The sequence below is a fragment of the Triturus cristatus genome, chromosome 2_1 (genome assembly GCF_964204655.1).
Source record: "Triturus cristatus chromosome 2_1, aTriCri1.1, whole genome shotgun sequence".
In the NCBI taxonomy this organism is placed as follows: Eukaryota; Metazoa; Chordata; class Amphibia; order Caudata; family Salamandridae; genus Triturus; species Triturus cristatus.
In genome coordinates, this window is record NC_140581.1 from 1,176,737,293 (window position 1) to 1,176,755,064 (window position 17,772).

Genomic DNA, 17,772 nt, shown 5'->3' on the forward strand with positions numbered 1-17,772 from the left:
TTATTGCTGTGTGTTTATAATCGACTTTAATGGTTTCATGTATATTAAATCAAAGTTTAGGAAAACATAAAAGTTAGAAATTTTGAAAGCAAAGAAGGAGCGGGATTAATCTAGGTGGCAGCTTCTAAAGGATACTTGTCATGATAGGGACACTTAACATTTCTGCTCCCTGGTGGTGTGAGGCTACCTGTCAGGAGCCACTCAGCTTGAGAACTACATTTCTGCCTCCGATTGTTATGCACGCTTTTCAGCCCTATATGCAGATCAAGAAATACTTACCTCTTCACTCTGGAAGATACTGCAACCTCGATTAGTACAATAGTCCAATCGAAAGCTCAGGGACCAGATGGTATACCTGGTGATCTTTTCCTTCAGGACACCCACATATGCTCGCATTATAGGTTTGTGCTATTTAATGCCATAGCAGACGGCGTTCCAATCCCAGGATCATGCAGGAGGGGGGGAGGGGGGGGGGGGAAGTTGTGCCGCTGTTTAAGAAAGGTGACAAGGATCAGCCTTGTAATTATAGGCAAATCCATTTAATCGATTCAATCCAGAGAGTATTCAGCCGGGAGCATTTTCATAAGATATAGGCATGGAACAAGGAAAATGAAGTTTTAACTCCATACCAAGTGGGTTTTAGAGAGAGAACGGGGATTGTTGACCAGGTGTTAAGCTTCCTCTTACTATGCTGGAAAACTAACCATTGGAAAGGGCAGTTTATATGTTGCCTTTATAGACTTAATGACGGCCTTCGACCTAGTCCATAGACGGAAATGGTGGCAAACACTCATGATATGGGGCTGCCAAAATACATTTTAACACTGGTGATTCGCCTGCACAAAGATAACTTTTCTAAGTTACGATGGGGCACCCACGATCCAATTCCTGTCAGTAGGGGAGTGCGCCAAGGCTGCGTACTGGCACTGACAATTTTATCCCTTTTTAGGACTCTGCTAGGCAGCGCATGCGCTGTCTCGTCGAGAGATGCTGTATACAGTATAGTGGGGGAAGCTCCACCCACTTTCCAGCCTTCTGTTTGATTCGCTCGCATCATATTTTCTGCATTGTGATTGGTGCTTAGCTTTGTAATCCCGCCTCCTGGCGGGCATGTCGTCCTTTTTTCCCCCTTCCAAGGCTATCAGCCCCTTTACTCCTGCACTATTTTCTTCCCTGCTCTTGTCAGCTTCCCTGCTTCTGTTTTTGGCACGCCCTTGCCATTCCTGTAAGCCGCTGGGCTTAATTGACTGCAGCAGCTGAGACACCACTGGCATGGCTGAGTGAACTTGAGCCTGAAGTACGCCGTCACCGGCCATGGAAAGGAAAAGGAGCAATTATCTGACGGTTGGTGTGGTGTTACAGTCTAATCTTCCCCTCAGACGTTATTAGCCCACTATGCATTGTGGGGGAATGTGATACTGAGGCACTGGGGGATCCACCATTGCTGTGAGAAGACGCGTGCTCTCCCTTTCAATAAAGACGTTACTTCAACCTTTTACCAACTCTGTCCTCTATGTCCAGGGTACCAGCCGCACTACAAATTGATGACGAGGTGACCGAATTCTGCAACGCACGTCTTCATAGGAAGTGCAGAAGTGTCAACGTGCTTGTTCCAGGAACTACTTGAGGCTTGTCGCGTTAACAGCACTTCAGCAGCGCAAATGGTGAAACGTGATCACGCGGCATCTTCCAGAATCGAAGGGCCAACCCGGGAACCACTATGTACACGGTGACATCTCACATCTTGAGGTGGTGCCACCCCCGGTCAGTGCCCTCTTTTCTTTGGCGCCCTGAGACTGTCACAGGTCGGCCCTTGAGTCGGGACTGTGGCTGCATTATATGATCACAGCTGCTGCTGTGAGACTCAGCCCAGGCCGGCTGCAACAGTAATAACAGTAGTGTCTCTTTGATTTTGCTAAGTTAAGTTGTCACTGTCTGAGTAAGGCGGCTAGTGGCACTTATTGTTCTTTGCGCGCCGCTGCCTGTGTGAGAGTTCGGTGCTTCACCGTGCCATGCTGCAAGACTCGTCGGTCCGTGAGCGCGATTCATGACTGACATGTTCTGCTGGATTTATTAATGTAATCTAGCAGCCTGTGCCTGCAAGTAGACATCCCCTGCTCACCTCGGGCTCGGTGCCGCTGCGGGGTGGGCTGAGTTGATTCACTGTAATGATTAGCAGCTGAGTTGGCCCCGCAGCGCCACTGGTGCCGTCTGTAATGTGGCCTGTAGTTCCTTGCATCAGTAAACTAAATTAAACCGAGATGGCGCCTTCCCTCTTGCTGAGTGTTTTTCCGGCAACTCTGGTGGCACCCCCAACGTGATGGCAGTGACCTTTCGGCGGCAGGGCTTCTTCGGGCATTCTGAATACCGGGTGCCGTTCGCAGAAACAAAAGTGTCACGGACTCGCTCGGCTTGGGTTGTAACTGAGGGACTGTGAGGTCCAGCAGCCTCAGCTCGCACACAGCTGCTGCCTCTTCCCCGGATTGGTTCCTGGCTCCAGGCTGCATATAGATTTCCACCCATTGCACGGGACGCGCGCGGGCATGCGCCGGGCCCGTTTGAGACTGCGAGAGACCGGACCGGGCTATTTCTCTTTCTGTTTTATTGGTGGGTTTGTTACCTGTGCTCTTTTACTCCTAAGTTGTGAGTCCCAGGCTACAGTAAGTAGGCCCCTATCTGCCCCTTTACGATTGAAAGTGTATAGTTTATATAGGTATGGCAGCTCGGGAGCTAAGAAAGAAAACAATGATCCCCAGGAGCCAGCTCACAGGCACCCTAGATAATTTTATCACCAGGGCAAACTCTGTGATTGATCAGGGGATAACTCTGATGGAGCGACGTGTATCGCAAGATCTTGCTTTGGCCAAACGTTCTTCAATGGGACATATTGCTAATGCACGCACCCCGGATCGTGTTTGCTCCCGGGGTTCAATGTTAGTTCCTGTCACTGTGCATACTCCGCCCCCAGCTCTTGATCAGATCTGCTCCTCACCAATGGCCTCCCAACAATCAACTGAGGTTCCCCTGATTGAAGTATCTGCCAATATGGTGGTCCCTCTAGTGAAATCCCCAATAAATCACGTTCAGAAAAAAACTAAAGGGAATAATCCTAAACGAAAGCGTGTTGTAACAACTGTGGCCGGTGGGGAAAATTCGAAACGCGTTAAAGCACATGCTGATAATGACAGAACAACTGCAGACAAGGGGGGGGGGGGGTCGTGTCCAGAACGACCAGCCTGCTCAGGGACTATGCCCACTGAATGACTTGGACAATGGCCACAGCCCTGGGGCGGTGTCCTGCTTCGCGCCAAATACCACTGTGATTTTAGATCTTCTCATGGAAAAATTGGGTGATTTATTTAGGGCCTGGGTTGGTCCTTTAGAGGAAAGAATGGGCTGTATTGAAAAAAAGCTCACGCAATTAGACCAAGATATAAGGGGATTTTTGCTTAAAACTAATTCCAATACTCTCGGCCAGGGAAACATTGTAACCACTTCTAGATCCGATTGGGCTAACAGCATATAAACCCCCTTCTATTGTTGTAGATGTTACTGATGTTAATAATATACTGCCACCGAGAACCCAGGATTCCTGTGAAACCCCTCTTGCCAGCTTGATCCGTTTGGCCCAGGAAAACTAAATGAGAGTGGCCAAATCCCGCCCGCTGCAGTTGCACGGGTGCTTCGGAGACCTGATCTACCGCCGGAAACTAGCCCGTATGTGGTGGTCTTAACTGGTATTCCCGTATTAAGTAAAACAGATCGGGAATCGTACAGGTCCTTAAGAAACAAGGTGACGCACTGGCTAAATCTCAATAGACCACTACCTCCATACATTATAATTGAAATATTGATGGTACGAAGGATTCCTTGGGTGGGTCCCTCCCCAAAAACTATTGCAGGTGACTGCGTTTTGGTAAATTTTAGGGACCCTCGTACTGTTGAGTACATTTGCAATTGGAATCAAAATATCACTGGGTCAACTATTGGGTCATACACCCCATCTTTCTTTTTATCCTCCAGGTAACCTGAGTGAGCGAAATGGTGTGTGGACTTTAGTACCACACTGTTGTGGGCCTAGGTCAGAGAGGGGTATGCATGGTCAGCTACCTGTGCATACTTACCCAATCTTACAGAACAGGTTTAGCACCCTGGATGCAATAGATTGACTGCACTGTAGCAAGACTAATGCAGGTACAAGAATTCCATTGGGCCATAAAAAAAATCAGCCTAGGTGGAGAGGTAGAGATGCGCAAGTGGGATTCCCCAAGCCTCCAGACAGACTCACATATATTAATAGGGGGACTTACACCGGAAATAGGCAATGTGAACTTGGATAGTTCAGTATTATCCCATGAAATGGTATTTCCCCAGACGAATTCTATGGAAGGGGTTAATCGGGGCAGCCCGCTCCTTCCAAAGACAAAGAAAATGACTATATTGTCTTGGAATGTTGCAGGCTTGTCAAATAAGTTAAATTGCACAGAGTGGGGATCCTTAGTAGACCATAAGGATATTTGTCTTTTCCAGGAGACTTGGGCCAGGGAGGAACATTCCAGAGAGGGTTTTGCAACATTTTATGTCCCTGCTAGGTGGGCTGGGAGAGGGCGGCCGTCAGGTGGTCTTGCAATCTGGGTAGCTGTCCACCTGGGCTGTACAGCAGAGATTATGTTTACGCACTATGCAGACCTTCAGTGTATACTCCTTAAATGGCCTAATGCTTATAAACTCGCCATTGTGAATGTGTATTCTCGCCCAGTCGGTTTGAATTTGGATTCGCCTACTATAACTGATTTGTCACACTTTATCGGCTCACTTCCTGGTAATTGTCGCCTTCTTGTGGCGGGAGACCTCAATTGGCAGTTTGAGCCGCTATTGGGGGCGAGTGAGGGTGCCCTCTTGGGCGAGGATGACCATTGGGGGATCCCACCATGCCAATCACCATCTTTAGAATCGTGGTCTCCTCTGGCGGTTTAGATCATGTCCCTCACATTAAATAAATCCTTGAGGGCCTGTAATGGGCGTACCCAGTCTGATAGCCCTTCAGTGTGTACCTTTAACAGGAAGGGGCAGGAATCACGGATAGACTACATGTTAGTGGAGGCGAGCATGTGGTCTAAGGTTCTTGATTTTAGAGTAATTTCAAGGGCTGATAGCGATCACAATGCTCTCTGTCTGGATATTGTGTTCCCGGGCCCCAAGACAATTCTTACTCCAGGAATGGAGGATTTGGGGGAAGGAACGCTAGTGCTATCTAATAACAGGCATAGGGTAAAATGGGGCAAAATAGTAGATCACCAGAGAAAATAGGAAAAATGTATGATTTGGTCCACTCACGATTCATAGAGGTAGACCACTTGATTAGCCAACCCAAGTCTATAGAATATAATGAGAAATCAGGCTTTATCCATGCAAATTTAGTTACTATGCTAGGAGATGTCTTCAATCCTTTGGCACCCACAAGAAAGAATAAGTCTCCGGTATCGGCTTGGTACAACTCTGCATGTAGAAAAGCCAAGACTGAGTTGGTCCTTGCAGTTAAGTCTGATACCGAGAAGAACAAAATACATTACCTTAGACGGCGCTACAAAGATGTGATGACACATGCAAAGAGAGAATGGGACTGGGATAGGTGGCAAAATGTAAACACAGGCTCTGGATTTAAGAGACGCACGCAGCTTCTGGTCCTTAGTTAATACAGGGTCAGGGGAACCCAAAGCTGCGGCTGATCCAAATATTGACGCCTTAATCTGGGAGTCCCATTTTAAGGCCCTCTATTGTGAAGAACCCTGTACACAAATTCTTGTTGGTTTAATTGATTTAAATGCACAACATGACCCCCTAGAGTTCACGCTGGGTGAAGTGTACAAAGCAATAGGGAGACTTGCGAGGGGTAAGGCCCCAGGTTTAGATAGACTTCCTGATGACCTATTTAAGCACGAACCTGAGATTTGGGCCCCCTACCTATTTATTCTTTTTGACGCAATCGCAAGGGGCATGGAGATTCCTAGTACATGGCTGGGAGCGGAGATAGTTCCAATCTTTAAAAAGGGTTCTCCTCTGCTCCCAGCCAATTACAGGCCAATAAGCCTGATCGATGTCCCTCAAAAACATTTTGCACGCCTGGTATTGGACCATCTTTTGGACTGGATGGAGGAACATAAGGTCCTAAGTCCACTGCAAGCAGGGTTTAGGAGGAACACATCTACCATGGACCAGGTCTTTCGCCTCGTTCTCCTGTATTGGAAAACGGCAAAGATAGAGGGTGGCAGCCTCTACATGGTATTTGTGGACCTCAGGTCCGCGTTCGATTTGGTACCAAGGAAGAAATTGTGGTGGGTTTTACAGGAGTTGGGTGTCCCACCACAAATCTTGCATATATTGATAAGGCTCCATGATGGGAACTTTGCCCAGGTTAGATGCGGAAGGAACGGGGCATGGTCATCTAGGTTCCCAATTGGCAGGGGGGTGAGACAGGGTTTTGTCTTAGCACCGACCCCGTTTTGCCTCTATATCAATGGTGTAATTTTGCATCTTGATAGTGTCCCCAATAATGACGCACCAAGGTTGGCGGGCAGGAGGGTCCCAGCAATTATGTTTGCTGATGATACCCTCCTGCTCTCCAAATACCCTATGGGAATACAGCGGATATTGGATGGGTTTGGGGACTTTTGCAGATCCAGGGGCCTTGAGATAAATGCCGATAAAACAAAGTTTATGATATTCAATCCAACTGCTTCTACACGCTTAAACCCGACCCTGGGGTCTGTAAGGTTGGAAATGGTTAATACGTTCCAGTATCATCTACATGAAAATCTCTCCTGGGGACCACAACAAGCAAAATCCCGTTTAAAGCTGTCCCAATTGGTGGGTGGTATTCTGAAGGTCTCAAATTCTTCTACATTCAAGCCAGTAAGCCCAGCTCTGGAGATTTATAAAACTCAAGCCAGGGCTGCAGCACTATATGGTGGAGAGTTGTGGGGTCATTCTGCTTGTCCTGAAATTTCCAAACTAGAATCCAATTATGTCAGACGGCTGTTGTCACCTCCCACAAAGTACCCCACTCCTCCCGCTAAGATTAGATTTGGGACTCCTACCTATAGGAGATGAATTAGCACTTAAACCACTAAGGTTCTGGCATAGGTTATGGACCACTGCGGAATGGTCATACTACAGACAGGCGCTGAAGCAGGTATTGAGCCTCTGCAATCCAGATAAAATACCTTGGCTGGCTTTTGTAAAACGAGAATTTCAACGCTTGGGTTTGTGTGATATGTGGAGCGACCCGGAGAGGGGGTGTTCAGAGCTACCCCGTAGGACCATGGTAGGGATCTTCAAAGAGAAGAGCTTGAATTCGGCACTATGCACTTCTAATGTTGGCACCCTTACTGTATCATTTCTAGCCTCCAAAAGTTCTTACAAATTCGAGGATTTTATGGATATTGTTTTTCCAATTTTAGCTAGAAAACTTTTTATTCAATGGAGATATGGTACTCTCCCTCTTAAAGTGTTCACAAGCAAATGGTCAGCTTCACTAGATAAGACCTGCCCAGGTTGCAACTATAGCACGGAAGACGAAATGCATGTGCTTTTCTTTTGTCCTGCCTACAGTAAACAGGAAGTACTGGTTGATCCCGTTATGTAGAAACTTAGGTTTTAAAAACTGCCTACAATCACTTAGAATTCTAAAGACAAGTACCCTAAATTCTGTGGTGTTTGCAGTAAGCAAGTTCTTGACAGCCATGTGGACGAGTAGGCGTAAACTAATGTCTAGCTAATGTAAACCTGGGAATACTGTGCGTTCAGTATCTTTTTAACTATAAATATGGACACTACTTGTATTTGTAATTTCTAATTCAATTGATTTTTCTGCTGTGATTTTATATTTACTTGTACATAATGTGAATGCTTTTTATTGCTGTATCTTTTATGGCCTAAAATGGCCGAAATAAAGAATTTTTGGATTGGATTGGAATACCGAAGAACCATTCTGAATGGACGCTGGCATGCCCGGTGTGCCTCTCGAGTCGGTTGCCTGGACACACTCCGATTGTCAATAATCAATCTATGATGCCAGGGAGGACGGACTAGGCGCCTTCAGGCACAAGCTGTGGCAGGAATGTTTTCAATTTCCTGCCGGCCCAGGCCCCCCAAGAGTGTTGCTGCTCCCAGCGCCAAAGTTAAATAAGGACAACACATCTGACCTTGACAGGTGCTTCTGCCCTGTCGTGGGGTGGGAGGTGGGCTTCTGCCTGCTCACGGTGGGTCCAAGAGCAGGTGCTGTGAGAGTGTCTTTTAACCCGTTCGACGCTCATGACGGAACGGTTCCGTCATGAGCGTCGGTTGCGCTGTGCTCATGACGGAACCGTTCCGTCATGACCACGCCCGCGCAAGCAACCGTCAGCACCGCGGGGGAGTCAGCACCGCGGGGGAATCCGCCCCGCATGGAAGGGGTTAAAGGTACACACCGGCACAGCTCTCAAAACAGCGGTGCCATCACTGACTCTACCCCATCCATAAGCACCTCTTCTCACCGTCCGTCCTGTGATACATACTTCAATGTCATCGGTACCATAGCAGCTCTGTCTGCAGCCAGTGACCGTGACTCACAGAGACACTTCAGCAGCAGCAACACATTGGCAGAAGGCTCCACCCCCCCCCCCGCTAAGTACAGCAGTCAAGTTGTTGTGAATCAGAGACTTGGGTAAGTCAAAAACTAAAGCTGTAGTGATTAAATTCCTGTTGCAAGGTCGGAGATTTGTCTACTAGCAGTTTACTCTGCATGTTCTACCACAGAGGGTTAATAGCCCTGCTGCACAGAACATCACTCTACCATTCAAATCCCAAATCTATTTATGAGGATCGCTGTGAGTTACTGGATGCTAGGTTAGTGCCCTCCCATTTCTAGTGATGTGCAGCAGTTTCATCTTAGATCCGAGTTTCCCATTGCTCAAATGGGTGTAATTTATGATATGTGTTTCCCTCATCTTCATTGCTTGATTTTACTCGGGAGAAAGTGTCACTCATAGTCATTTAAATGTCACTCATAATTACACAGACATTTTCAAAATATCTCATATGGCAATCTGAAACCTTGACAGCGATGGATAAAACATCTGAGGTACTGGGCGCAACCGGAGTGGACCTTTGCAGCAGAGTGATCGCGTATTTAGGCCACACTTTATGCCTAGTGCGCTCTGGGGGTTTTCATAGGAGGCTTAGGGTGTCCCCTTCTTCCCCTTTCAGGGGGCAGTGGGCTGAGGTTGTCTGACTATGTGGCAGGGAATTCCATGGCCTCTACTCTTATCCAGAGCTGGCAGGACTAAAGGTCATGGGCAGCGAGCTCTGGTGGATGTTGGAGCCATAGTCTGCGGCCTGTCCGGATAGCTTGCAGTGCATGGGTGGTGTGTGTGTAGGCATCAGGCAAGGCTGAAATCCACACTGATGGACAAGGAGAAAGTCGGGCAAATTTAGTGGACTCTGGGTATAGAAGTATGTTGGTGGATTGGGCTCGCCCGGCCCTTGTGTGAGAGAGCCAGGGAGCAGCAGGGATCTCTTGCGGAGCCGGCCGCGGCGCAAGGTGCAATTGAACACAGCTTGCCTAACCTCCCTCCGGAATGCAACTCCAACACGCCGAACAACTTCTGCAACTGTAAGGTACGGCGTGCGCCTGCTGCCTTTCCGGGCCGGGGGACATCTTCTATAATGCACTGCTTCAAAAATACAGAACCAATGTCGAGTATCTGCTTCTTAACCCTTTCACAGGAAACCGCAGATCAGTCCAACTCTGGGCGTGCTTAAATAAACAATGATTTTGAATAGATGTTGCAACAACTAAAAGGAGAGTATACTTGCTGTAATTATAAAAGGCCTTAATTTGTTTAAATCAAATGCAAGTTTACGTTAGTGGTATGAGAACGTATGCAATATATCTGGAGTGGTTAATGTTATTATACTTTGAATCAACCCTTGTTTCCAATGTCCCATGTTTTTGTATTTTTCCACTTCTCTGCTACAGGTGAACTGCTCACAGTGTTAGTTTTCATTTTATGTGCTCATGTTTTGTTTGTGCAACACTACGTAAAAATACAGGTGTGACATAAAACCCTACAAGTACAACATACTAAACCATAGAGCTGCCAAGTCCAGAGACCGATTAGGGCATGTTAGTGAGGTAACTTAAGATGTCGGACTAGTGGGTGAACAGTATATTCGAGGCGCGTCGATGCATTTACGAGGTGGGTGGACAGAAAAGGTCCCCTGCATGGCTCGGTCGAGGGGGCTTCCCTGGAGGGGCACATCAGTGCCTTTTCTGAGTGTTGTGACCGTCGGTTCACTGAACGGAGGTGGTAGGAACAGATGATCGTGGCAGGGCACGTCTTTTTACAGAAAGAGTTGTTTTCTGTGTTTTTAAATTGTTCTGTCATTTTTCTATAACAGGGTCCTTTGCTCCATCCACGTGGGGCATGGGTGTTGCTTGTGTGCGTAACTTATGTATATGCAGTAGGATGTGCACGGAGTTTGTGTGTCAGAATGGCTGTAGGTAGCACAGGAATCCATTTTAAGTTCTTGCACTAGAGTGGTCTTCTCGTCTCGTTGCTCCCCTCTCCCTCCAGGCTTCTCGTCCTTCCATGCTGGTCTCCTCTCCCTCCAGGCCTCTCGTACCTCCCATCTCCCTCCATGTTTCTCGTCCCTCCCTTGTTGCTACACTCTCCCTCTGCTTAATTTGAGCCAGCGGTTGCAGCACCCAGGATAATATGCTGCATGGATAAATACTTATAAGGTCCCAAAGGCGAGACCGATTGCATTGCAAATGCTTGTTATAAATAATGTTGTGTAATTTTTAAACAGCAAACTGGCAGATGCTCCTTCGCTTACGGGAGGGGGGGGGAGGGGGGGGAGTGAGGTTCTTAACCCGCACACTACGGGTTCAATGACGTGCCGTGAAATAAAACAATTAGCGCGATAAGTTAAAATTTGACATTTTTTATTTGTATTACAAACAATAATTTTTTCACTTATTACGCAGTAACTTATATTCTATAGGTCCTGAGGAAGGCTAGACACTCTTTAGGTCATTTATAGCTGAAACATGTAGACCTACTTTCTAAAACTTGACAGTAGCAGTTTATTTTTTCAAAACTGCCTTAGCACTGTTTTTAACCCTGACACTAAGAGATACTTAATAAACAGATTTTTTACTTAGTAGCTAGTTTTAAAACCACTCTTTTGTTCTTTTTGCACTGCGTCCATCACCGATAGGACACCTTAGCTCATCATCTTTTGGATTTTAGTATATCCTAGGAGATCCTAAAAAAACATCCTTGCGCTCTTCCCTCACAGTGAGGGGGTTGTAGCCCTCGGCTGTACTAGGGGTTACAGCCGGGAGGAGAACCCTGATGATGAAGCATGTAACCTTTTGGTGAGTGATGGGACTCCTTTTCCCTTATGGGTCGCCCACATGAGGGCTTCATTTAGGTGTATTTAGACATTGATGAGCAGCGTTGGATGCCGGTGAGCACCAAGTAATGCTATCGACCTCTAGACATATTAGTGTGTATCCTATACAGATATATACACCAGACTTCCTTGAAACAGCCCTGTTTAAATGTGCTACAGACGAGCCTATGGAACCCCATTACACAAAAGATATTACTGGTAATGACTACAGAACAAAATAAATGACTCAAATCTAGATAACGAAAACGGAAGCGATCTCGTCAATCAATATGAAAGGGCACCTCTGCAACTCAATCGGAATTGTAGACTAGATCCCCATGCAATCACTTGAGCAAGAGATCACAGTGGCGACTAGCATAGGGCGTGCTGCGAGGCGGGTAGCAAACACGGACATGCGACGGAACGGAGGCACCGTTCCGAGCACGGAGGAACCGTTCCGAGCCGCCACTGAAGAGATTAATGAAAAAAACATATTGGGGGAAGTATTCGGTGAGAAGCCCGGTACTGCCGAAACAAATTAAACATTTAAAAGCTATTAGTAACACATACCCACAAACGAATCACCGTACAGCAACAAGCTGCATACCTCGGATATTATCGACCAGTCCAGTGGTGGACCAACACGCATGCGCTTGTGAAGTGCGGTCTCCATAATATTACGCTTCCTGAACCGCCCACAGCGAGAACGAACGCATGATAGGATAGAGAACCTTGACCTAGTTTATGTAGTCCTTCTTTTATCTTTGCACTACAGTTCCTTTGTAATTCTGGTTTAACAGCCGAGCCAATCAATGTGTTGATGCATTGTGGGCTTGGAGCATTTGGTTCGTAACCAGGAACTGCGCGTTTTGTCCAACACTCTGTTTTCAATCACAATTTCCGCAGTAGCAATATCCCGTATATTCCGCTCCGCCATGCGATTGAGATCTTCGGTATTCTCTTCCTGCTGCCTGTTACTGCAGGCTGTGGGTACAGGACTCTTCCTCCGGGGCTTCTTCCCGCCACCCATCCGTTCCCTGAGCCGCACGAGCTTTGCCGCTCAGAGTCCAGGGGAGCCTCTTACCACAGGTGAGGGCAGAGAGGCCCAGGGCTATTGCAACCGGGCATAAAAGACTAGAGCTGGAAAGAGCGAATTGAGACAATAGGGCACCCTTTTAGGTCGCATCCTAACAGGTTGTGTCCAGTGAGCTTGGTGTTTATCTTTCTTTCTCGGACTTCCAAGTGATAGGTTTTATGTGACATTCTGTCCTCTGCAGGTTTGCTTGAGGAAGGCTGTAAGATGTTATTTATTTTCTAGTACACAACCAAATGTAAATGTCTTTAAATTAACTGTGCTGACGATCAAAATCCATACATTGGGTGATGACATTTTCACAAATTAATGTTTATGGGCTGTATACTTTTATTTGTAAAACTGTATGTGAATACCAATGTAACAGTAATTTCAAATGAAGATTAAGGGTGGGGTAACATGTGCATACTACATGTTACCCCACCCTACCCCGCACCACTCCATGCCACTGCACTCTACTCTGCACCAATCCACACTACGCCCCTCTGCATCTCTCTCTACTCTTCTCTGCACCACTCCACTCTGTGCCTCTCTACTCTCCTCTGCACCACTCCACGTCTCTCTAGTCTCTCTAGTCTGCATCACTCCACTTTATGCCAATGCACTCTACCCCATACCACTCTACTATGCACCACTGCACTCTACACCACTCCACTTTACTCTATTCCACCACTGCACTAGACGTCAATACACTGTACTATGTACCACTCTATGCCAATCTCCTCTACACCACTCTAATTTACTCTGCACCAATGCACTTTACTCTGAAACAATTCTACGCTACTGCACTCTAAGAGGTGTGGTGCTGCGGCCAGGGCGACTGACTCCGGAATCAGGGGCTCACGGTTCGATCCCGGGCGCCGGTAGCAGATTAGCCCAGCACCATGTGACTCTGGGCAATAGCTTGCTTAATCTTCCCGACGGCCCCCAGCGCCTAGAGACCCTTACAGGTGATTGTTCGCGCTTTATAAATGAGGATTATTATTATTATTATGCCCTTGTACTCAGTCACTCCACTCTACGCCACTCTATTTCATTCTGTGTTATTGCAGTCTATGCCACTCTACTCTGCTTCGCTGTGCTCTACGCTACTTTACATCACTGTACTCTGCGGCAATGCACTCTACACTAACGCACTCCACACCACTCTACTAGTCTACACTGACAGTATGCTCTGAAACACTGCACTCTTTGCCACTCTTTGCCATTGAACTCTGCATCTCCCCACTCTGCACAACTGCACCCTACGCCAATCCACTACAAGCTATTCTAATCTGCACTACTGCACTCTGACACTCTACTCTATACCATTGCACTCTATGCCACTTCAGTCCACTCTGGAACAATCTTCTCTATGCCACTGCAGTCTACAACACTATTCCATTCTGCGCCAAACCACTCCACTCTATTCTAATGCACTCTACCCCACTGCACTCTGCTCCAATGCACCCTACACAACTTTACTCAAAACTAATACACTCTACTCCACTGCTGTCTATGCCCGTCTACTCTACTTCACTGTACTCTACGCTACGCCACTATACTCCATGTCACTGCTCTCTATGCCACTCTACACCATTGAACTCTACTTCACTTTACTCTGATCCACTGCACTCTACTCCAATGCATTCTACACACTCTACAGCATTGCATTCTGTGACACTTTACTCCGCATCACTGAATTCTCTGCCACTGAACTCTATGCCACTCTTCTCTGTGCCTCTTTACTGCGCTCTGGCACTGCACTCTATGCCACTTTACTCTACGCCTCGTTACTCTACTGTATGCCAGGGCACTCTGCCATGCACCACTACACTACTCCAGTTTGGGGCACTCTACCCTGACTCTACACCACTTCACTCTACTCTGAAACAATCTACTTTACACCACTGCACTCTGTGCTACTGCACTCAATGCCACTTTGCGCCACTGTAATTAACGCTGTGCCACTCTACTCTATACCACTCTACCATATGCCTCTGCACTTTACACTGCACCACTCCACTCTGAAACAATTTACTCTACGCCACTGCACTCTACCCTATGCCACTGTACCCTAAATCACTGAACTCTACCCCAATGCACTTTACACCACTGTACTCAATACAAATGCACTTTAAGCCATTACACTTACGCCAAATAATTTGCACCACTGCACTTTGTCACTATATTCTACTCTATGTCACTGCATGCTGTGTCAATCAACACCATTGCACTCTACATCACAGCACTCTACATCACTGTACTCTACACCACTCAATTCTACTCTGCACCACTTTACTTTACGTCACTGCTCTTGGTACCACTATACAACCCTGCATTCTACAACCCTGCTCTTTGACACTCTACTCTGCATTACTGCACTCTAAGCCACTATACTCTGACATGATACTCCACTATATGATGCTCAACGCCATTAAACTCTGCTCCACTGACACTTTACTCCACTCTATGATGCTCTACGCAACTCCCTTCATGCCACTCCATGCAACTTTATTTTACTCTGTTCTATAACACTCCACTGACAAGTTACTCAGCTCTACTCTACTCCACTAACACCCTCTACGCCACTCCACTCTACACCACTCCACAACACTCTATGCCACTCCACTCTGACAATGTACTCCACTCTGTGCCACTCAACTGTACGCCTTTCTACTCCACGACACTCCACGCTACTCCATGACACTTAGTTCACACCTCTCCAATCCACTCAACGCCACTCTACCCAACGCCATAACAATACACTGTACTCCACTTTTACGCACTCCACTCTACTCTCCTTTACCCCTCTAACTTTTAGTCATGCTGAACAGCAGCCACTTTGGTGTACAACATTGCTAAAAAAAATATTGGCAACGCCAATAAATCTTGGATAGGCAAGACCTGTTGGCTTTGCCAATGCTTGTTCTTTTTTGAAGTTTTTTTATAGCATAAACTCGACCGAAGATATTGGAGCGCTTTAAATGAACACCAGCTACATTACATCAAGGGCATGGATTGGACCCATCCACTTGATGGATGTTATGAAGGATTAAATAATAAACTGCAGCAACAGAAATGCCAGTTATAACAAGTTTGCACAACAGTACGCTCTGCGTGGTGTTCTGCCACATCGCCGAGAATCCACAGGTCTGATTCCCATTTTGTCTTTACTTATCCACACTACACTACCCCACACATTGACTGACGTCAACTTAATCCAACGTGTCAACTTGTCACTTCAGGTTTTCATCTTGGCAACACTTTTCTGGTACATAGTGAGATAGGTGCAAGAGTGTGCAATCTTCTCTGACGAGTGTTCACTGTCTCATACTCCCACTGTCTTATAGACAACACACAATTCTGTCTTTGCAGAGAGTGCAGGGATGCATTGTTCCATTTAAAGGTTGATAAGATCACACTTTAAAAAACATTTCTATAGGGTTATCCCAAGATTTCATGCTGCCTTGTTTTTTCTGTTATTAATATGTTGTTTTGCTGAAGTGTTTTTAGCACAGTTCTACTGGACAAGCTAGTGGGCAAGATATAGGTACATCAAAACAATTCTTTGTCTTAATGTTAACTTATTGTACTTGTATGTTTAGCATCGAGAATACTGTCTGACTCGATGCTCAACAATTAATAATAGCAGGATTACTCGGCCATGAAATAAGCAGGGGTACTCCAAGCAAAACAGTACGAACCCATCCAAATCAAGTACTTTTCTTTAGGCATATTAACCCTCTTGCTCCTGTTTGTTGTCTGTACGCATGGAGTATTTCTTTGGGCGAGAGGGTACAGTAAGTGATCAAGACAAATTGTAATTTGGAAAAGGCCACTGTTAGAAATGGGATTTCTGGTAGGCTAGGGCAAGGGCCGAAGCCAGGCAAAAATCTCCACTCTAGTCATGATAAGGGAGTTACACTCCTAAAAAAAACAACCCCTGCTCACCCCCTTGGTAGCTTGGCACGAGTAGTCCGGCTTATCAAGCATTTTGCACATAACCCACAGTAATACAGTGTATGCACTACAAAAGGACACCACACCAGTTTAGAAAAATATTCAATATTTTTATATAAATAAACAAGACTAAAAATGACAAAAATCCACAATACTATATGTAAAAAAAAGTCTGTAGTTATCAAAATAAGTTTAAAAACAAAGTTCCTTGATGTCGGTATCTCTGTCCGGGGCTCCCACGGCGTCGTGAACAACAAATCCAACAGTTCTGGCTGGTCGCGGGGTTGCAGGCCAGCTACAGTGTCGGGAAGACCCGCAAACAGTACCTGTAAGAAGTGCAGGGCGATGAGGCCCTTGAAGTTACTTGCGTTGCAGGTCAAGCTCCTCTCTGCTGGAATCAGGAGCGCTGGCGTCGGCAGGCGTCAGGTGCTGCGGTCCAAAGTGCAGTGGTGCAATGTGCGGTGCCCCCAGGTCGCAGTGCGAGCAGCGGCTCGGTGGCGTCGTCAGATGGTGTCGTTGGTGAGACCAGGGTCGCGGTGCGAGATAAAGGCGGTGCTCGTCACGGTGCTAGCAGATCACAGTGCAAGTAGCGATGGCGTCGTTGTGTAGCGCTGTCGTTGGCTGACGAGCGGGAGTCGGTGGGCCAAGGCTGTGGTGCGGGATGAGGGTGGTGCTTCGTGTGACTTACGAGCGGTGCCCTCAAACCACGGTGCAAGCAGCGGCCTCGATTTCGCCGTGGAGCGGCGGCATCGGGGAGGCCAAGGCGTCCTCGTGAAGCAAGGCGGTGAGGAGTTCGGTGCCCACAGGTTGCGGTGCGACCAGCGGCTCAGTGGCGGCGTCAACAGGCGTCGTCGGTGAGACCAAGGTTGCGTTGTAGCGGTGCTCTCTGCGGTGCCAAGGCTTCAGCGTGAGGCGGTGCGGAGTGCAGTGCTCACAGGTCACTGTGCCAGCAGCGGCTCGGTTGCGGCGTCGACAGGCGTCGTCAGTGAGACCAAGGTTGCGTTGCGGCGGTGCCTTCTGCGGTGCCTTCAGGACACGGAGTCGGCGGCATCGTAGACATCGTCGAGTTGCTTTTCCTCTAATACAGCACAAAACACACAGTCCCCAGTGCTGCGTGCAGGAGAGCTTGAAGTCTTTGCTGTTCCTGAGACTTCGTGAACAGGGGGCAAGCTCTTCTTCAAGCCCTTGGAGAGACTCACGAATTAGGTTGCAGAAAGTCCAGTCCAGGCCTTTCACTGCCCAAGACAGAAGCAGCCACTGCAGGTCAGCCCAGCAGAGCACACAGCAAAGTGGTAGTT

At 47.2% G+C, this 17,772-nt stretch overlaps 1 protein-coding gene across 2 annotated transcripts in view; it reads left to right on the forward strand.

The window, feature by feature from the left end:
• Positions 1–12,205: 12,205 nt before the first annotated feature.
• PIGG (phosphatidylinositol glycan anchor biosynthesis class G (EMM blood group)) overlaps positions 12,206–17,772 on the forward strand; it is a 1,313,866-nt gene continuing 1,308,299 nt past the window's right edge. The window contains exon 1 of one of the 2 annotated variants that reach the window (XM_085636625.1): positions 12,206–12,528. In XM_085636625.1, coding sequence (XP_085492751.1) covers positions 12,375–12,528 — 154 coding nt within the window. In that variant the 5' untranslated portion in view covers positions 12,206–12,374. The remainder of the gene's footprint in view (positions 12,529–17,772) is intronic. The other variant, XM_085636626.1, reaches the window with a different exon arrangement.